At 36.1% G+C, this 21,647-nt stretch overlaps 3 protein-coding genes across 3 annotated transcripts; 1 reads left to right on the top strand and 2 right to left on the bottom strand.

Moving 5' to 3' along the window:
- Positions 1 to 913: 913 nt before the first annotated feature.
- LOC147385463 (NDR1/HIN1-like protein 1) lies at positions 914 to 1,666 on the bottom strand. The gene has a single exon (XM_086423151.1). The coding sequence runs from the start codon at positions 1,664 to 1,666 to the stop codon at positions 914 to 916; it is 753 nt and encodes a 250-aa protein (XP_086279277.1).
- Positions 1,667 to 4,768: 3,102 nt separating this feature from the next.
- Positions 4,769 to 9,878, top strand: LOC147385462 (two-component response regulator-like APRR9). Its single transcript, XM_086424456.1, has 7 exons — positions 4,769 to 5,120; positions 5,386 to 5,547; positions 5,643 to 5,773; positions 6,495 to 6,657; positions 6,744 to 7,131; positions 7,835 to 8,627; positions 8,892 to 9,878. The coding sequence occupies exons 1-7, from the start codon at positions 4,799 to 4,801 to the stop codon at positions 8,994 to 8,996; spliced, it is 2,064 nt and encodes a 687-aa protein (XP_086280582.1). The 5' UTR covers positions 4,769 to 4,798; the 3' UTR covers positions 8,997 to 9,878.
- Positions 9,879 to 11,072: 1,194 nt separating this feature from the next.
- Positions 11,073 to 18,010, bottom strand: NEK6 (serine/threonine-protein kinase NEK5). The gene is made up of 14 exons (XM_086424454.1): positions 17,097 to 18,010; positions 16,938 to 17,004; positions 16,765 to 16,830; positions 16,636 to 16,682; positions 16,497 to 16,542; positions 16,333 to 16,413; positions 16,196 to 16,238; positions 16,062 to 16,111; positions 15,235 to 15,316; positions 15,097 to 15,146; positions 13,931 to 14,004; positions 13,677 to 13,728; positions 12,932 to 13,585; positions 11,073 to 12,846 (listed from the first exon to the last, which is right to left on the bottom strand). Exons 1-14 carry the CDS (start codon positions 17,192 to 17,194, stop codon positions 11,218 to 11,220), a joined length of 3,039 nt encoding a protein of 1,012 aa, XP_086280580.1. The 5' UTR covers positions 17,195 to 18,010; the 3' UTR covers positions 11,073 to 11,217.
- Between the last annotated feature and the right edge of the window lie 3,637 nt (positions 18,011 to 21,647).

The following is a 21,647-nucleotide window of genomic DNA, read 5'->3' as shown; positions in this document are numbered from 1 at the left end:
ATTTTCTCTTTTATTTAAAATTTTAATTTTTTTTTTTAATATGAATTTTTCCATGAAACCTAAAAGGTTGTGTCGTTGAATTACTAATTTGATAATCCATGTGAGTCAATGAACCTTATTAAGATTTAGAATCTTACTAAGTTAGTCATGCTAGCATGATTCATAAAGTAAGGTATGTTCAAGTAATAAACTTGATAAAGTAAGGGAGTTTTTGTAATAAAATTGCAACAACAGAGGTCTACCACGGTAAATCTCTCTATTCTTTCTAATTTGTAGCATGTCCCCTGACCTTTGTCCTCTCTTATAGATTAATAAAAAATAGCATAAGAATCTTTGAATTTCTTTTCAAAGATCATGACGATTGATGAAGTTATAATTTTTTTCCCCCATTAATCTATTAGAGAAAACAAAAGTCAAGGGTGGTATGTCATTAGTTGTTCACAAGCAGCCAAGCAGGTATCTCGAAAAAATTTAGAAGAGTCATGGTAAGATGAGCTTAGAGATGGAGAATTATATATAGAGTCGTGATAATCTGAAGACACCTTGTGACATACAACCCCCTACGCCCCCATCACAAAGCCATAGATCATTTGCTTTGGGGTTACATAAGAAAATAAGTATGGTTATGCAAATCCGTAGGCAAATGATCTAGGGTTTTACATTGGGGCCTCAGAAAATCATTATAAAAGGTGTTTTAAAAAAAATTCGGTGTACTTTTTAAGGGGAGTATTTTTTTTATGTATAGAAATCTGTATGTGTTATATATATACCACATAATTCATTGGCTAAAGAAGTAAATTGTAACCATTTCTCATTATGAGTTCATTTTGATTGTCTAAAATCATGGCTAATCAAAGACAGAAAATTGTATAAAATCCAATTAGAAAGAAAAAGATAAGAAAAATCTCTGTACTCAATAATGTACTGTGCAATCCTCCCCTCCACGCCTTAGAAATCCAACCCCTGTAGAATTTGAGAACCTGACGACCAACTTCTCACAATAAATTCTCAGATATCGTCTTCCCGTTACCCAATCACCGCTCTTAAACTTGACCCTCGCAATAATATTCACATTGAATCTCATCTTTCCTTTTCTTCGATCCACATCCATGTTCCTCGCCGACAAATCATCGTATAAGGGCGTTGAATTCTCAGTTAACTTCGTTTGTAGGTACTTTTCATCCATCGGGCCAATATAAACAGGCCCAAGAGTAGACATAGAAAGAAAACTTTCTCCATATAGCACCCCTAATTCCATATGCTCGTAGAAAATGCTTATTTTCTCATTTGGATTAATTGTTGCGAGGCCAATGTCCCAATTGCCCGTCAATGCTGAATTAAAGATGCTGAAATTTGAGACAACAAAAGATTCGACTCGAAACTCGGGGATACGAGGCCGTAGGACTAACCAAACTAATAAATTAAAGATAGCGAATATGAAAAATATCATGAATGTGAGGATGATTAGGCCCCGACAGCATGTATTAGATCTTGATTTGTTGAGTGATGCAGCGTAGGTCCCATTGTGATAATAGGAGGGCTGTTGGTTGTAACCATTGGGGACCATAGGGTAGCCCTGGTAGGATGGCTGGAACGGGGGATGGGTCGGTTGCGACGGAGTTGACCCCTTTACAGGTTTAGATTGATCATCTTGTGTTGAAGCCATTTTGGGTTTAATGGAAGAATTTGAAGAATGTTTGGAGAAAGAATGGAAACATATAAATAGGTACAAAGGGCGTGAAAGATTGTAACGCGGAGACAGCAATGTAAAATGCCATTTAGAACAAATTTCTAACTGTTTGTAACGGTTTTTATGAAAGTAGAGAGGGTCTCAGCTGGATTGGGTTGGGCTCTTGAGGAAATAGAAGCACCACAGCTGTTGTAAATGCGAGGAAGGATTATCTACTTCACGAGTCGATTAAATGTTTCTCAACTCAATGTCTCATTTTTTGCCACATGGCACAACCTTTTTTTTTCCGTTGATCTTTGGTTAGGTCATTGGTGGTTTCAAATCCAAACAATGAAAATTGGCCTGGTCATTTAATTTTTTCCCCTTTTTTTAAAAAAAAAAAAAATTTACTATAAGGCTAATGATTTTTTGACTCAATTTTTTTCATTTAGTCTATACTCGGATGATGTGGCAAGGACATAAAATCTTAGATCTTTTTCCTTGTGTATCCTGAAGAAAATAATCTATGGTTCTGTGCTCTTAGCACATCTGTTGAGTAGAAATCGAGTGAAAAAAATAGAGATAGAAAATCACGACTCTTGCTATAAATAGGATGGTTATATGAAATGTAAATGTTTGAATCCAATGGTTAGAAATCGGTGGGCCTGAATTTTGGTGTGTGGATCCACCAAATGTGATTCAATAGATTGGAAGATTGTGCAATATGGCAAAAATAGATTAAAAAAAATTAGACAAAAATGCTTGAATCCAGTGGCTAGCAATTAACAAGGCTAAATTTTGGTGGAGCTAGAATGCCCCCGGAGGTTTGGAAAGAGTGCCACATAGCCAAAAAAAAATTTACATGAAATTAAATAATGTAATTCATTTCCTTGTGTATAGAGTATCCTAACTTAATTTTATCTTCTAGGACATTAATCTTAAGTAGATAAGAAAGTATTTGAGCTGATCATTTCTTAGGCTACTCGATGGTCTTTACTTTTGTGGATCTCGAGAATAATCCACAGTATACAAATCAGTATGCAGTTTTTTTCGGGTTGATTATTTGTTGGTGAATATTTCAGATGCTTCTTGGGTTAAAATTAATAACATGCCCCCCTTGATGTCGATTTTCTTTTACGTATAAATGCTAAATGATCTAAACGCCAAAATCCACTATTTTCAAGCTCTTTAACTTCGGGCTAAATTTCTTGTAATTTATTAACCTTATCTTAGAACCATTATTTCAAATAATTAACTTTATTCTTTCTTAGAAAATCCTTTTTTAGTCTTAGAATTCTACTTCTCCAAAAATATTATTATTATTGATGACAGGGGTTTCAAACTCGTAGGTCTGACTAACAGAGATGAGACAGCTAGCCTGTTAGAGCATCATATTTCGTACAAATCTCCTGAATACATACAATACCCCATTAGGGCAGGATGAGAAAATTCCCTATGAGTGGTTAACCGGGGGGGTTGATGACTATGGCACCAGGGACATTTCTATAAAAACACCCTCGTAATATTATCTCCACGTTTTTTTTTATTTTAATATTCATTGTTATTTTTATTTTATTGGATAAAATAATGATACTTTGATAATATATGGATTGGGATTAGGGACTATTTGTTACAAAAAAAAAAATTTCAACACCGTCAAGTGCCATTAGATTTTGTACGATGGACAACATCATCAGTATATCGTAAAAAAAACTATTGTAACAAATAGTTGTTTCCTTATCCCCCAACCAACGCTTAAGGGTTGAGAAAATAATGAAAAGAGTTTAGGGTAGTTTCACTGCCATGTCCAGGCGCAAAGCTTTTTTGCATGGGTGGTACATAGGAGAAGGAATGGATGAGATGGAGTTCACAGAGGTACATGGCAACATGAACGACTTGGTACGAGCAATACCAGGATGTCAATGCTGATGATGAATAGGAGGTATACCACCAAAGAAGTGAAGACAATTAAGAAGATTGAAATTTGAAATGATTACCCTATTTATTTTTATGATTAAACACGACTTAACCCATGACCTCAAAATTGATTTGCAATGCGTCAAATCAATTGAAGGATGGGTCTAAGTTCAATCGATCTACCATGCAATAGTTTATGGTTTTTTGGACCATGTCTTTTTATATTTTTATATAAGGGGTAAGGCTGTTAATGGATTGGGTCCAGATCGAATCAAGGTCAATTTGGTACTTGTCCAATAAGAATCGGATCGGGGACTGATTCGATAAGTATCGTATTAGAGTCTTGTCATATATGATTTTTATTTTTTTATTTTTATCGGATCTCAATATTAAGATACAAATCCGATTCATTAATAATTAGATCAGGCCAAATTAGATTTTTTATATAAATTTAAGTAAATTTTATATATCTCAATAAATATATAATATAATTTAGGAAGGGACGTTCAAAGGATATAAGTAAAAATAAATATTTTCAAAAAATGGGTTGAAGTTTCAGATTGAGATAATTTTTTGTAAAGATCATCTCTATAATTAGAAGATCATCCTCACAAAAAATCAATCTAATTTATAATTTTTAAATTATCAAAAATGATTTACAAATTATTGATAAAAAATTTGACTGTCCACATTTTAGATCACTTTTGAGAGGATGATAACTCACAAAAAATCACTTCAATCCGAAGCTTCTAACCCATATGTAAAAAAATGTTTGTTTTTTTATACTTATGGCCCTTAAATAGTAGAATGAATTAAATTTTCTGAAAATAATGTAAAAGATTTGAACAATTCACCGAGTTTTAGTGAGTTGGTCCATAAATGAGTGGGCCAAAAAAAAAGTACGACGTTGCAGTATTTAGATAAATTATTAATAAATAACCCAATAGATTTAAGAAACGTGTAAATCAACTAAATTTAAAAACTACCAACCGAATGGACCAGATACGCCTAAGAGTAGAAAAATATCTAGAGGAGTTGATGGAAGGGAAACGGCCACGTATGCTAGAGTAGGATCGAGCTTCCAGTGTTTAGATCTCCTTCTTCTCCATGCTGACGTGGCCATGGAAAGATATTTTCGAAAAGTCGGTGACCACAAAAGGAGCACGCGTGGCATCACTCTTTTCTCCTTCGTCTGTTGTGTTCTTTGTTCAGATGGTTTCTTCTACAATGGAGTGCAGGATAAGAGAAGAAACCCACGAAACTGGCGCATCGAAGCAAGTTGATGCTTCAGCTTCTCATGCTATGGTACGCCAGATGAGAGATGGTGACGTGTCCTCCTCCACAGTTGGCTCGTCGAGGAGGAATCGGGACTCAAATGGCGAGTTGTTGAACTCGGTGAGAGATGAAGGTAAAGAACGGGTGATTAGATGGGAGAAATTTCTGCCTCGGAAGTTCATCAAGGTTTTGCTTGTTGAGAACGACGATTCCACTCGACATATAGTCTCAGCTCTCCTCAGGAAATGCAACTACCTAGGTATGCCCTGTTTCTTTCTTTAATCTTTTTTTTTTTTTTTAAATAGATATAGTTGAATTAATTATGTTTAATGAAGATGTATGGAACTATTTCACCAAATCGCGTTTCTTTCGACATAATTTACAATTAATTTTGTACAATTACACTTGAAAATTGCATGATTTTTTTTTTTTTTGAAGAATTAGGGGGTTGTATTGTAGGTGATTTTGTTGCAAAATTTATTTGCCATGTAAAGTAATCTGGCTTTATGTTGTGGTTCGAACAGTTGCTGCAGTTGCAGATGGGCTCAAAGCTTGGGAGGTTTTAAAGAAGAATAACTATAATTTCGATCTTGTTTTAACTGAAGTGGTGATGCCTTCAATCTCTGGGATTGGTCTTCTTTCTAAGATAATGGGCGATGAGATATGCAAAAATATCCCTGTAATCAGTAAGTTTAAAATGTTAAAAAAAATTAAAGAAGAATTTGTTTAGACCCTCACCTCATTTTAAAACATTTTTTGTGTGTGTGTGTGTGTCTAACAGTGATGTCTTCACACGATTCCATGGGCGTAGTGTTTAAGTGCATGTTGAATGGTGCTGCAGACTTTCTAGTGAAACCAGTTAGGATAAACGAGTTAAGAAATTTATGGCAGCATGTTTGGAGAAAGTGTTGTGTACGTAATTGTCTCTCTGAACTTTGTAGTTAGCGTTTCATTAATAGAAATCATCCTCACAAAAAATCATCCCAACGAGATGATTCATTTTGTTTATGGCCCTTGAACCGTGGTTTTACATCTCGTCCGAGACCAAGACGACTTGTCTGATACATCTCGGTATCGTCCACCAACGAGATGGATAGACAAGTCAAACGTATCGGACGAGATGTATTTGAAAGGGCTTATTTATAATTTAAAATATATACTAGAAGGTGGCATGTGCAATCGCAGATGTAATTTGAAAGGGCTTATTTATAATTTAAAATATTAATTAAAGGGTTGTTTTGGAAATTACATACTCAAAAGGATATTTTTGTGATTTTAAAAACTAACCAATGTGATTTTAGGGACATGCGATTGCAATTTTCTTGGTTTTTGACATTGATTATATTAAATTTAAATATTAAGGTGGGAGCATTTTTGGTGTCGAACCACTTCTACTCTGCCTTCTCTCATTATAATAGTAAAGATTGTATGACTAACATGAGTTAGAAGATGTAATAAGAGATACGAATCATGGATCATAATCTGAACTACTGGTATATAGTAAACATTAACTATTTCTTCATTTTGATTCATCCCCAAAAAGAAATGTCAATGATTTCTTCATTTTGATTCATCCCCAAAACGAAATGTCAATGTACTTAATTCTATCATATTATTTCACTGTTTTTTGCAGAGCTCTTGTACTAAACCAGACATTGAAAGTAAAAGTGAGCAGAAGTTAGGGGAGCCTCTTGAAACTGAATCTAGGAGCCTTCATGAAGAAAGTGATTCAAAAATAGAAAGTATAGCTAAGGTGGCAACATCATCATCAATTCATGAGAAGGGCAAAGTAGACGGTATTTATTTCCTATTAGTACTTTGGCCTTGTAAGAACTTTGTTCAATAAAGTTTTTGTGGTATATGATAAGCTCTGTTGTTGCAGAGAAATCAAAAGGGGTAGAAATCAAAGCAAATCTATCTATCCACGAAGCTGTTTCGAATGAAAAAGTTCAGGAGCAGGAAGAGAATAATGATCCCGAGATTCTTGATAAAAATGTCGAAACAAATGCACGTTCGAGGGAGATTATCGAATCCATTGGGGTAGCTACTACTGAGAAGTGTAGTCATCGAGTCCTGAAAGATAATGATCACAGGGAGAATATTTTGTATGGATCAGTAAAATCTACTTATGCTAAGAATAATACATGCAATTCTGATTCGTCGCCATTGTGGGAACTCTCTCTAAAAAGACCACAACTCAAAGACCACAATGATGAACATTTTCAGGGAAAACATGTGCTGAGACACTCTGATGCCTCTGCATTTTCAAGGTTAGACCATCACTATCTCTTGCATGAAATTGATTATTTATTAATAATTTCATGCTTTTTGATGGCTAGTTATTTTTGTTCGAACATGAGAGGTGTAAATGCATTCTGAGCCATAAGTCATAGCTAAGGGGAAAGATTTCCAGATAAAAGTGCAATCAGATGAGAGTGTAATATTTCCTTCTCCAAAACAGTACAAATGTATGTTCAACTAAATATTTGAAACTAAAAAACCTTCTTAGCTTGGTTTAGATGGTGCCATTGCCAACAACTCCACATAATTATATAAACAGGGAAGAGTGTTAGCCAGCCGACTTTTGGAAGATTAACAAATACTTTCAAAGGTTCCTGCTGATAACTAAATGGATTTCCAAGAAGCTGATTAATTAAATATTTATCTAACAAATGATTTGTTTTAGATTTCCAAACAATGCATGATACATGTTGTATCTCTACTTTTAAACATCCACCGTGAACCCAAAGAAATTATTTTTTTTTGCATTTGGAGTGCAAAAAAAAAAAAGCAATTGAATATCACTATGGATATGCATTAAGCATCTATGAAGGCACTACAACTTTTCATCTTTTAAACTCTTTGCATTCAAGAATGATCTATCCTGACTCCTGAGAGCTTTTACAAAATATTAAAAAGAAAAAGAAAAAAGCGTTCCTTGGTTAAATTGTAGCTTTTCTATATCATTTGTAGGTATGGAAATGCAAGGAGTCGTCATCCTTCCCGTCCAAGGTCATCTTCTCCACCCAATTTATTCATTGAAACTAATGAATGTGGCAGTTCAAATTGCCGGACATATCCAAGTGCTGATAATAGCAGAAACATCCCTTTCCCTCTTATTGAGAGGTCAGCCTCTTCACTTGGAAATGAAGGTGAAGCTCTAATATACGGCCATCTTTCAACTGGTTGCAACAAAGAAGTGACCAATCCTTCACCATCTATTCCTTCAAGAGAATATTCATGTGCTGGTAGTTCTTCCACTGAGAAGGCAATTTCTCATCACCCTCAACTTGGGATTGTACCATTTCCTATTCCTGTTGGAGCAATACCTTTCCAGAGCTTATGTGCTGGTTATGTACTACAACCAATTTTCTATCCGGAACCTTCTGTACCCCTCCATGGTTCAGCTGAAGTTCAGGACTGCAATAATTTCAATTATGCCAGGAACCACCATCCTCATCAGGTGAAGCAAGTCATGGAGGAGTCCGAGACAAGGGCTGATGTTGAACAAACATACCGCAGAATTGTTCTTCATACTCTTCCTGCAGAGGTCACTCTAAGTGGGACCTGTAGTCGTGGTGTTGCCATTGCTAGTGGAAGCAATGGTGGTTTTGAGGACACGAGTGTTTCTGCCAATTTACTGAGTGGGAATGAAGATGGGTTCCAAAATGGCAATGTGATAGGGTTGGACAATGACCATTCTAGACGTGATGCTGCATTGACCAAATTCCGTTTGAAAAGAAAAGACAGATGCTTTGAGAAAAAGGTGATTCATTCTTGAACATAAACCATAATTATCGATGAAATTAATCTTTGTTTCATTTCTTGGTCTTCTAATAAAACTTCCATAATTTCTCCTTACCCAACTAATGGTTGTAGACTCGTAGTGGTAAAATCGGTTTTGTTGGTCGACCCATGGTCCAAACTTTCAATGGTTTATCTAGATCCGTTACTTTAGTAGTTTACGTTAGTTAAGTAGAAATTTCTCCTCTCTTGCTACTGAAATTCTGGTCTGTTTTTTTCTCTTCAGGTTAGGTACCATAATAGGAAAAGGCTTGCAGAGAAACGACCACGAGTGAAAGGGCAATTTGTGCGTCAAGCAGTTGCTGAGTCAACCACTACAGCTCTAGAATAAGATGACTGTCATGAGTCGTTCACCCAATTTTTAAATATCGTGAGCAGTTGATAGCCATGATATAAACTTAAGAGGTTTGGTATGAGGTCATTGAACTCATATGCGTCCAGATTAGTTTTTATAGTGGCTTCTAAAATCAGTAGCAGGTAGATATTATCTTGTGCTATAGTTCTGTAAGTCGGGTCTGCGGTGCAGTTATAGAATCAAATAAATCTTGGTTCTTTTCTGTATTTGTCACGGCCTCGTCAGTGCACCATTGTCTGGATGTGGAAAGGGCTGCGAAGACCAAGGGGTCGAAGTGGAGCCATCTCGTTGCGGGGTGAAATGGTAGGAGGAGTGGTACCTTATATGGTACGTGTTTTAAAGCCGTGTGGGTTTGGGCTCAAAGCAGATAATATTTTTCTATCATTGACCTGGGGTGTTACAGTTTGTTTATTTCTTCCATTTGGATGTGCATGTGTGTTTGCCTGTGTGGTGATTGGCGTGGTTTTATGAAGCTCAACTGGCTCTCCAAGGAGAGTTAAAATGTTGATAACCGTAACACCCACTTGCCTAAGAAAGATTCACTGCTGTGTAAGTTGAACTATAATTCTTTCATCTTTCAATACCTATTTAGTCTCCCGTAGGATAACTGTTGGATTTTTTAATGTATTTGAATTTTTTTATTTTTTGGAAGATACTTGATCCTTAAGCCAACTAGATTTTTTTTTTTTTTTTGGGAATTTCAAATTAAAGTAAATTCCTGCAAATTCATTTGTCTACCCTGTTTAGTCCCTGTTTACGAAGAGGGGATGATTGACTTGTTGGGATGCAATGGATTGGTTTGATCTCATTTGTTCATCGTGGGATTGAGCAGGAATAAGTGTAATATTTCAGATTCAATGGTCCATTGTGCAAACGGACATGATCCAGGCAGCCATTTATGATAGAGTGAAGGTACTCTAAAAGGATACATTAAGACCCAAAATTTCAGTCCTAAATGGGTTGAAATCATTACCAGATAACAAAACCGAAGAGGACAAAAATTGTATTAATTTGTGTTCCGATGTTCTCTAGGGTTTTGGATATAATTTTTTTTTCCCTATTAAAGGTGATTAGGCCAAATAGAGACGTGGGTTTCATTATATTCGGAAAGTTATTTGTCCTAAACCTTTTTCACACTCGCGGTAATAACAGATGAAGAAATGAAATTCATTTTTAAAAAAAAAAAGTCAGTCTCTTCATTGGCAATGGAAGTCTTATGATTTCTTCTTGTATTTCTACCTCCATAATCTCTCCAAAGTTGATTAATTTTTCCAACAATAGCTACTGGTTTGAAAAATAGAAACCAAACCAGTATTACTGTCTTGGTATCTTGTATAAAACCACGGATCTGTGGGATTCTGATTGTTGCTTGTGTGCTGCAATTTTGTTCAGCAGTTCGTTACATGTGTTTGGTCCAATTCTAAGTTAAATTGTCTTAGGAACCAGCATTATAGTTATTCTAATTGTTAAAGTTTGCCTTATTATGACCACGAAGTCTTGAATAATCAGTTATGGAGCCAATGCTTAGGGATTCTTTCTTGATTGTTGACACTATAAGAGGGCCAACTGATCGTACAATATCTCACTCTCTTTCCTGCTTATCTGTACTACTATATCAATCTCTTCTCTTCAATCCCGTAAGACTGCTACAGTATTTATTTGTTTCGGAAATTAAGATTGAATGTGTCAACCTGTCTGCCTAACATCTCCAAAAATTTTAGGGGACAAGGCTGAACATTTACGCTGACTTGAGAGAGACCGCAATTTTACAACAGGACCCTAATAATTCAGTAGAAATATCCTTATCATGCCCGTCATTATTGATTCAGCTTCCCTGATTGCCAATCCGTGCATGTTGATGACAGTGAGGTTTGTACGCTAATAAACTCTTCTAAAATCAATCAATTGGTCCTTTTTAACCCCGCCATGTTTACAAAATTTACTTCAACAGTATTTATGCTTTTGGCAAAAATGACATTTATTTAGTTTGTATATTTTACTATATACAACAACATACTCTGGGACTAATAGAATACAAGAATGGGAAAGCAATGAAGACAAGACCTGCTTGTTCAAATGGATTTTGGCAAGGTGAAAAACATGGTCAAGTTGAAAAAAAAGCCATCAAACACAAGAGAAGAGAAATAAAACGCATACAACTAAGAATACTTACAGGCAAAGCAAAGAGTCAGATCTCTCAAGAAGTGCGTCCAGTATCCTCGGACATCATTCCTTTTAGACTCTTTGCCAGCCAGATCGCTGTTTCCCGTGGAGATATTTTTTCTTTCCCAAAGGGCTTCAGAACAACAGAAAGTTCTTCCAACCTATTTTGCTGCAAAAGGTCGGCGGACAATTCCAACAACCCTTCGAGTGCATCTGCCCTCTGCCTAAAAGACTTCACATCCAAAATTTCCTTTGCTGGGGTTTCCTCTTCCTTCAAGCCAACCATATCAGTCTCAGACGAATTGGATTTTGCCGAATCAGAGAAATCGGTTATTGGAGTCAGAGGGGGGCTGTTTCTCACATCCATTTCCTTAATGCCAGTACCATCAGAAAAGTTTGATTTCATTGTCACAGATTCTGAGAAACTCGAAGGTTTCATTGCTGCCGAAGTTGCTGTGTTTCTCATCTCTACCTCCTCCTTTCCCACATTTAGTAGCTTTCCCACATCCATATTCTGCACCCCCATCTCTACAGTTTCCATCACTGGTGGTTCACTCCCAACACGGTAACTACTGTGACGAATTACATGTATAACATCATCAAAGGCTGGTGGTAGATGGGCTGCTGCTGGCTTCTCAACTACTGGGCTTGGAATCGAAGGTACCTTCTCTGGTCGTGAATTCTTTGGGGTAGCTGTAATGGAAGGTATAATGTCTGTTATGGATGACACAAGTTCCCTTACAGTGAACTTGTCATCACCACTTGGGGCAAAAGTGAGGTCTGATAGAGGTGTCAGATCAGATCTACTAGTAGGCAAGTTGACCTTGCCGTCATCACCACTTGGTGTGAAATTAAGGCTGGTCTGAGGCATCACATCATCAGGCCTACTACTTGGCCTGCTTACAGGTATATCATCTTTACAGAAATATTCCTGATCTGAGCTTGGGAAGGACTCTGGACCCGGACTTGAACTCACGTCGTCATTACTAGTAGTACTCTTCTGAAGATCCACATTTCCCTCATAGGTCTCGACTAAGCATGATACATATCTGTGTTCACACCCATGACTTTCCAATAACATATCCGTGGGCCCAGCAGACTGTGGACGACTAGGTGGATGGGATTCTGAACTTCCAACCTGTAGGATCTCATAATGATGATGAGTAAAATTTGACGAACAGGAATTGTTCTGTTCCTTCAAGGTTATTGTTGAAGGGTTTGCCACATCATCACCAAGCTCAACGCCTTCAATTGACTTTGACGATGACACTGGGTTGTTATTATCTGTTTGTATTCCCCTAGATGCCCCAAATGGAGTGTTGTTATTATCTGTTTGTATTCCCCTGGATGCCCCAAATGGAGTATTTTCGGTCTCTTGCATGATCTCTCTTGAGGTACTGGGTTTCAGGTTGGGACTTCTTTTGGGCTCTTGGGTTACCTCACTTGGGCCTGGCTTCATGTCATTGCTCACTGTGTTTGGGGTGTCGAGTTTAGCAGGTTTATTCTGTCCAGGAAAGGAAGATCGTCTAGCAAGGTTGGAATGCGGAGGCCGTTGGCTTGACTTACTTGGAACTCCATCTTCCAGAACTTGTTTTACATGACCAGATGGCGAACTCCCATCATATTTGAATTTTGTCTTTGGCGATGAATCAAATGCAGATAACTGCAACAGGGAACACATGGAATTTAAATGATTTTTTTTTTCTTTCATTTATACGTTAAAAAGGTAGAAGAGAGCATATTTTCACCTGGTTCTTTGAGGGATGTGACCCTTGGATCCGTTTCAGAGAATCAGCATTGGCCTTTGCTGGTACAGAAGTGGGTGTATCTGCATTAGATTTAGGACCTGAAGGTACAATGCTGGGCTTTGGGACCTTAGGCATTGTTTCTGTGTTGGTTTTTTGTCCGGATATGCCACCAACCTTTATTCGGTTGCCTCTCAACGGGGAACTATTTTCTCTAGCTTTCCCCACTTCTTTTAGAGCCATCAATATGGTCTTAATTGTTTTAGGTTGCTTTGGTTCCATTTTGGGTCTCTGTTCATCGGCAAAGGATTTAGTAGCATGTTCATCTGCTTGGAGATTAGACATGTCGGTGCCATGTTCATCATTTGGCATGGGCTGCTCACAGTCAACTCCATAGTCAGTCAAAGCCATATCTGTATCAGGAGCCTTGTGAGCATAATCGAACACCAATCCAGAGTTATTTTTCTCACTCGAAATTAGACTATCTTTGTCACTGTTAGTGCTGTTGCTGCTTTGACTTTCAGCCATGTTCTTCTGACCATGGTTTGTAGTGGATATTGGCATCTCTGGAGAAGATGCTGTAGGAGGAGAAGTGGAGGATAAGCGGTACTGATCCACATATGGCTGCAAGTAAGGGTGCCTTAATACCTCGGATGCCTGATCAAAGTGTACCTCCAGATTGTTAGCTGAAGTTCTGGTGTGTAATGACAAGAACTCAAAAATTACAAGATATATGGGAGAGGCTTACACTTGGCCGATGCTCGGGGTTCTTTCTCAGCATGCTCTTGATAAGCGTTTTCCTGCATGATACAAAATTTTATAGATTGCATAGAGGTAGGTTTATAATGAAAACTAAGGAGCATAAGGTATAGACATAATAAGAAATAGAAAACAGGCTCGTGAAAAATCTTCCAAGAAGATGTTATATCAATCTATATTAGCAACTACAAAGGAAAATGAGCTTAAAATGTAGTACATGATGTTGGCATCATTCCAACTTACAAGGAAGAGGAATAGCAGGGAGGCAAAGGACCAATGGAGGAGCGGTTTATCTTACTTATCAATCCCGCCATATCCTGAAACCAGATGTACAAATATCATATAATTAATTAAAAAAACATATAATTAATAAAACAGCCAGCCAAAATTAATAGTAGAATGTTGCAGCAAAGCTGAGGAATTTGCACTATGAATAATGGATCTCAAGCCAAACAATGAACCAAGTAGAGAAGCAAATAAGTTCTGGTTAGGTTATACAACATTATGTACCACAGAAAGGAAATTACTAAAATCCTGAGGAACAAATGTGGTGTAAATTGAATCACAGAAAGCAGGTTTTTTTTGGTAAGTAAGCAGCTCTTCACTTGCCTCTAAAGCACATAAGAGAATATTGTTTGGTATAGTAATTACTAACACAATGTTCAAAAAATTTATACAAGTGTACTGCAAGAACCATATCTTTGTTTTTATTATTTTGAAATTATTCATTTACTTTAAATATGTAATAATATGCTGCATTGAGTTTCAATTAGTATACTTTGTTTATTGGTAGATTGGGGTTCTATTTAAAGACTCTAATTGTAAACAGAAAAACTTAATGGATACAGGTTAGACTTGGAAATAATAGGATCCAAATCCAAACAAAATTATTCTGTGTATACTGTGAAGGTTATGCAAGCAAGGGCCAAATGCCCACAAGCAACATTTGACACAAAATTAGTAAGAAGAAGCTCTACAGAGACGAGCAATAATTTTTTTTTTGGATAAATAACAAGAGCAATAAATTAAACAACTGGGAAAATTTCCAGACAAGCTAAGAGAGCTAATATGGCTTAAGCTTTATAATTTTTCCCCTTGGACAGTTCCTTGCATGGGTTTTATCATTTCTTCACACTCAATAGAGATCTTCAGTTTATCATGAAAGAGAAGGAAGAGTAATCAATATTGTTCAAGCCTTTAAACCAACTAAGGTGCATTAATATGGTTAAACTCACCCCAGTTTCAAAAGAAAGAATGAATAAAAACCAGCTCAATATTATAAGGTGTTTTAAGTCTCCTAGAGAGTTCCATGAGAGATATTTCCAAGAAAAGTCTTGGGCACCAAGTATAGGTAACTCCATTTCAAATTACAAGAAGAGCTGTAAAGTAAATGAGTGAGAAAATCTTACAAATGCTTTAAATGCAGGGCGACGAGCTGCCATCTCATATATACAGCACCCTGTACAATTCCAAGCACATTAAAGCAGAAACTACAATGAAGCTATGAATAGAATACGCTTTAGTCAAGAGGAAAATGTGTTTTATACCTAGAGACCATATGTCCGACTTGAAGCCATAAGGGATATCAGCAAGCAGTTCTGGGCACATGTAGTTGGGAGTTCCGACCACCTGACCATAATATGTACAAATGCAATTATTAATCCCCCAAATATGCTGATATTCCACTTTCACATCTCTTCATCATTTTGAAAAATACATATATACAGAGTTGGGTCAAGTGGTTTCTGACAAACATCAATTAACATATTATTTTTTTCGATTAGTAAATATTTTAACATTGTTTTATTGCACTGATCTCTTCCTAAAATTTTGCGTAAACTCTTTTGTGGATGTTGAACGGCAACTAAAATCAAATAAAAGATGGTTGGCACAGTAATGGATGCTTCGACCTCATAACATCACATAGCTTAAGTCCATACCAATTGTTTACTCCCCACAATTCTAAAACATAAAGTTAATGCAAACAGAAGAAGAAAAAAAAAAATTTAACAGTAATATGGAACCAAAGATCCTTCCAAACAAAGAAAAGCTGGATAGCCGAAGCAGAAGTTCAGGCAAGAATGAGGTTAAAGCTGTCTTATTGTCGGACCACCTAGAACTTAGATGATTCTGATGGTTTTACAATATCAAGGTGAAACTTTTTTAGAGAGCTTTTTAAATTACAGTTTCAACAAATCCTAAGCAAGACAACAGGATGTTTCAATGTCTGTTTCCCCTATGCATCCTAAATAAACTTGTTTTGAAGTCTTCCACCAGTTCAACAATATCTGTTCGAGCCAACATCCCTACTGTCCTCACAAATTAACATTGAAAGGCAAATACAAGTAAATTACAATTACGGAAATGGACGTACAGAAGAAGCCAGATCATCTGCCTTAAGAGTTTTAGCAAGACCAAAATCCCCTGGAAACAAACAAAATAAATAAATTATTGAGCCAGGTACAAGTAAAACTCCATTTTAGCTTGTTGAAACATTAATTTACATACCAAGACGGACATCCTGGTCCTTGGTGAGAAAGATATTGGAACACTGCAAATAATATGAGCTAAAGAAAATTAGAATGCAATCTCGAGAGGTGCAGAGAAAATTCAAGAGTGTTCACCAATCACCAATACTCACAGACCTTTAGGTCACGATGCAGAACATAGTTAGAATGCAAATATTCGACAGCCAACAGTAGTTGTGTAAACCACTTGCAGAGTTTCTGAACAAGAATAAAGATTATCAAGTAACAGTTGTAACTCAAATTAAATTATAAGTTGAACAAGTGAGCAAATGACCATATACCTCCTCTGGAAACAATACCCCATTCGATCTTTTCATTAACTCTGCCCTGTTTAAAGATAATAAGCAATAGAGATCTTAGCATCTAATTTATGATAAATTCTTATAATATCAAGCTTCGAAATTTTTGCATCGGACTCACATGTCTCCACCTTCGCAGTATCCGGTTACAATGCAAACATAGCAACCCTACATTATGAGCTCTAATTCAGAATAGAATGATAGATATGAAAATTAAACCTATGCTTTTGATTATTAAGCAAAATCTCACCTTCTCCACCCATGCTTCCTTGAATTCAACAATGTAAGGGTGTTGAATTCGAGCAATGAGAGCCATCTACAGTCCAAATTTCCAAAATGTGAGAAAACAGAAACCTCTAATCACGAAACAAATCAATCAAGACAAATAAAATCAAGACCGTGTAATTTAATGTTTTAATGTACCTCTTGATGAGCGGATCTCCTGCATCGATCAGTCTGCCGTGCAAGCCGGATCTTCTTCAAAACATATCTGAAATTTGAAACATTCAGTGACTCTTGAGAATGATGCGTGATCACTAAATTTACAAAAGAGAATATGAAAGACGAGAAAGAATAGCTCACTTCTTCTTCTCCAACTTGTGATTCACAAGAATCGCCGCTCCAAAGGCTCCACGTCCGATTTGCTCCATGATCTCGTACCGATCCATTCGTGATTCCATGGATCTGAGCAATGATACCAAAGAAAATGTCCAGAAACAAATCAATTTCCCAAGTAAATGCTGGAATTCTTCAATCTGCTCCAACTCCTTTCAAACCATTTTCACTGCTCAACAAGATTACTAGCTTTGTAACTCTTAACTTAATTCCTTCATTTTCATTACAGAAAATGCTCTACCCCTAGATCTTCCACAACTCTGCAACATTGCCTAGTTCAATCCAGAAATCTCCTCCTCTAGAAAGCAATCAGTTCGATTTCCCAAATTTTATTCGATTCGAACCAAAATGCATGAATCTCTAACCTGTACCAATTTCTATTTTAAAAAAACTACGATTTTCTTTAACTCCTTCACTGCATTCCTTCAGATCAAATAAGCTTAGAAAATTAAGGTCTCTTTGTCTCTGCTTCAAAATTTTCTATCTCAGATCAAATTCACTCTTCTGCGACTCCTTCAATCGATTCCTTGTTCTAGAAAGAGGATAAGATCTTCAAAATTTCTCGTTTTGGGAAAAATAAAGAACGATTCTTCTCGGTTTCTCAATGTTTCTCTTTCTTTAGGTAGAGTGAGTGAGTTATAAAACCAGAGAGGGAGACTGGGAGAGTGTATGTTTAACTATGGTTAGAGCAAGAGAGGTTGAGTTAAAATCACATCTCATATCTTAACAAAATCACACCGCTGATGTTCTCCGATTACTTGATTAAAATCTCTAGGAAAGTTGAACGATATAAACCTAGGGATGACTTTATCCGCGACACTTCATGGGGAGAGTCTAGAGTGATTGGACATCAGTGCCTTATTACAATCTTCTGTTCGACTGTTCCTCGAGAGCGAAAAAGCATTAATTGAGTTGGCTCATGGCCATGCTTGGTTCTTCGCCGACAGTCCCATATGTATATAATATCTACGGATTTACATGTAAATGTAATTTTCTGTATTGTTTTTTTTTTATTTTTCTGTGTTTCTATTCTACGATCTATGATAGCATGTTACGCTGTCGTACCAATCTATTTGCATTTTCTCAATTTTACAATAAAACACGCCAGTCTGATTGCCATCTAGACCGTTACTTAATGATCTCCAGGTAACTGGAAAAGGTCCGCTGTAGTTGACAATCTGAGCTGGCTTGTAATTGGTCATGCATCATGTGAAGCAACGAATGTGATTGTAATTTGTAATTGAATTAGCATTACGTCAGCTCTCAATTGAATCAAAGAGCACGTGATTGCTGAGCTGTAAGTGTTGCTAGCATGAACCATTGGATCCTTGGTTTACCTGAGCCTGGAGCCATCAGTTTCCACTCTCCGTTAGGGCTGGCAATGACTCCAAATATATCTGCTGTCCAAATCCCTCTAAAAAATATATATATATGAAAAATCAAATTTTTATATTGGATTCGGATTAAAATCTTAGATTCGAAATAATTTAGAATCGGGTTCGGATGTACCTCAATCCGATCCAAATATATTTCAATTTTTCTTATTTATTATTATTCTTAATTTCATATCACTACATATAAATAAAACTTTTTAGTCTTTTTTATTTTCTTCACATTTGTAGTAGGAAAGTAGATTTTTTAAAATTTTATGAATATTGATAATCTGAAAATAAGGCATGTGTTCAGATCGATTTCAAATTAAGAATGAAATGAAATGAATCAAATTCGATACACATATTTATTAATTCGTTCGAATCAAATAGGGTACATCTTTAAAAAGAAATCGGATCCGTATTGGAGTGGCACTGATCCAATCCATTGCCAATCCTACTCTCCATTCCATATAATTGTTATTAGCACCCCAACTTTTACTTATTACACCCTAATTCTTAATTATTTATCACACCGCAATTAAAGATTAGAACATACTTTTCAAACATTACAAAGGTTTCGCTCAAATCAAAACCTCAACATTGCAAGGCATTTATTATTGGCAACCCATCTTTTACTTATTACACCCTTATTCTCAGTCATTCACTTATTTTTTTGAGATATTTTCCAAAACATATATAACTTATTATAAAATTCTGATTTCGTGATACTACACATTTTTATTCTCAAAACATGTACTATTAGTGAATTCATCACTTTTATAATCAATGAATTCATTGATAGATTACCAGTGAGGTCACAGGTAACAACAAGTTCAATGATATTTTATAAATGAATTCATTGATTATAAACATGGTAGTCACTAGAAAAACATATTTTGGGCATTGAAATGAACAATGTAACAGAATTGTAATTTGTCATATTCAACGCATGAAATGGTAATCCACCCTAATCTTTTTTATTTTTAATTGAAGTGTAATACGTAAAAATTGAGGTGCCAATAGCAATTCTCTTGATTATTAATATTTCTACTATTCATGGGCTATTTTGGTTTAGTGGGCCACATAGTTTTTAGCCATTGACTAAAAAACACTCAACTGAGTTGTAATATGCATATAATATAGATTTCTTTCCTTTAGATATTAGAGAAAAAAATCAATGATTCTATGCATATTCCACGTCACATGAGTGTATTTGAATGACTTTGTTTTAGTGAGTTTAATATTACACTAAGGCTGGAATGACATTTGATTTACTGCAATTTTTACATTTTTGACTTGGAGTTGCGCACATAGTCAGAGATGCATCTACTCGAATCACAAGGAAACAGCATCTACGGTTATGTGCAAACCTACAAGTCAAAAATGTAAAAACCGCAGCAAATCCAATGGCACCGCAGCACCAATCTTAATATTATTCCACATTTTTCCCATGTAATATTACTATCGTACGCCCATATATTTCGGGATAAGTTATGATAGTTACCGTGCGCTGAAAGATTTGAGTTGTATCTGTCACCCCAGCGCATGTTAGATTTCTCATCTGGTTCAATTTACTTTTATTAATGAAACACTGAGAGTATCAGTGAAGGGTGGTGAACCTTGTTATGTACGAAAGGCTGGACCATTGAAGAAAACTCTATCTGCCTTGGAACCTTTGACCAGGCAAATAATAGAAATAAAATAATTGAAGAAGAAATTCACTATCATGCGCAGTGATGGTTGATAATCTACACACCATGTTCTTCCTGGTGTCCTCTCCCAAGAAACTTGAACCCTGATTGCATGCCAGCTGGCGAGTGGGCGCTTGTGTTTAACAACCTGCCAGAGCACATGGCCACTGTGAAAGCCAGTAGCGATTATAACTCATATTAGTGTTTTCTGTTTCAGAAATGATTGAGGTGTTAAAACTTAAAATGACAAAAATATCCCCAATGTACTTTGCCTATTTTGTTTGGTGGAATCTATTTTATAAATAAAGAAATTTTCTAACGTTTGGAAGCTCACCATCAAACTTGTGGCTGAGATGGGAGAGGAATAGACAGGTTTCCTAGGGATTGGTGTATGTTTCCTACCAATCAATTTCATGTTGGAATCCTTGGGAACAATCCTCACACATCTTAGCTATTTGATTAGAACAATGATGAATGTCTTACTTGATCTATATGTGACTGATGTGGCAAGGACACAGAACGGCATATTTTTTATTTTTTTTTACGTATCTCAAAAAAAAAGATCTATGATTTTGTGTTATTATCATGTCAATTGCATACAAAAGATGTATGAATTACCATGTGCATTTATCCCAACTCATTTGATTAATGCTAATAATTTTTTGATTCAAAAAATTTCATTGGTCAATACTCGATTGACATGTCTAGTCACAAAATCATAAATCTTTTACTTATGCATACTGAAAGAAAAGATTTATGATTATGTGCCTTGCCACTTCAACAGAGTATGGATCGAGTGAAAATTTTCTAGTAAAAAATCATGACTCTTCGATTAAGTGAGTTTCCTAAATTTCGTTTGAGGTTAGTTTAAGTCTCTCCATCAAACAAATTGCTCAAATCACCATAATAATACATGTATTTTTTTTATTTCTTTTTTTTTGGAATAGTTTTGTCTCTCGGGAATCTCTTGAAGTTTCTTGCCATCTCAGCCATTCGTTTGATGATATTGAGGCTAGCAATTTTCCCTTTTAATAATAGAGCTTATGAATAGGCACGTGCACCAATAAAGGGCTACAAATTCCAAGGGCTAGAGTATTCGATGTGAGAGTCCAAAGGACATGGGATCAGTAGGTCACATTGCAGGAGAAAGTATAATAGGGTAACGTTAGCCAACTCTTGGCCCTCAAACCTGCACGCCAGAAGATGAATTTGATTGGTGATTTCCAACCACTAGTTTCCACCATTTTGCACCATATTTGATGAATTTAATGTGAGCTCATAAGACAACCATATAAAGTGACATGGGTCGACATCAAAGAGGTATATTTGTTATTTTCAATAGAAGGTAGCATGTTATTCTCACTAGAGCTATATCTTTGAAGGGCTTATTTGTAATTAAAAATATCAAGTACAGGATGATTTTGAAAATAATATAGTAAAAAAAATGTATTTTT

This window comes from Akebia trifoliata, chromosome 14 (assembly GCF_017979445.1).
Source record: "Akebia trifoliata isolate Shusen 1 chromosome 14, ASM1797944v1, whole genome shotgun sequence".
Classification (NCBI taxonomy): Eukaryota; Viridiplantae; Streptophyta; class Magnoliopsida; order Ranunculales; family Lardizabalaceae; genus Akebia; species Akebia trifoliata.
Note: the sequence above shows the minus strand (reverse complement) of the source record. Positions and strands in the feature narration are given on the sequence as shown.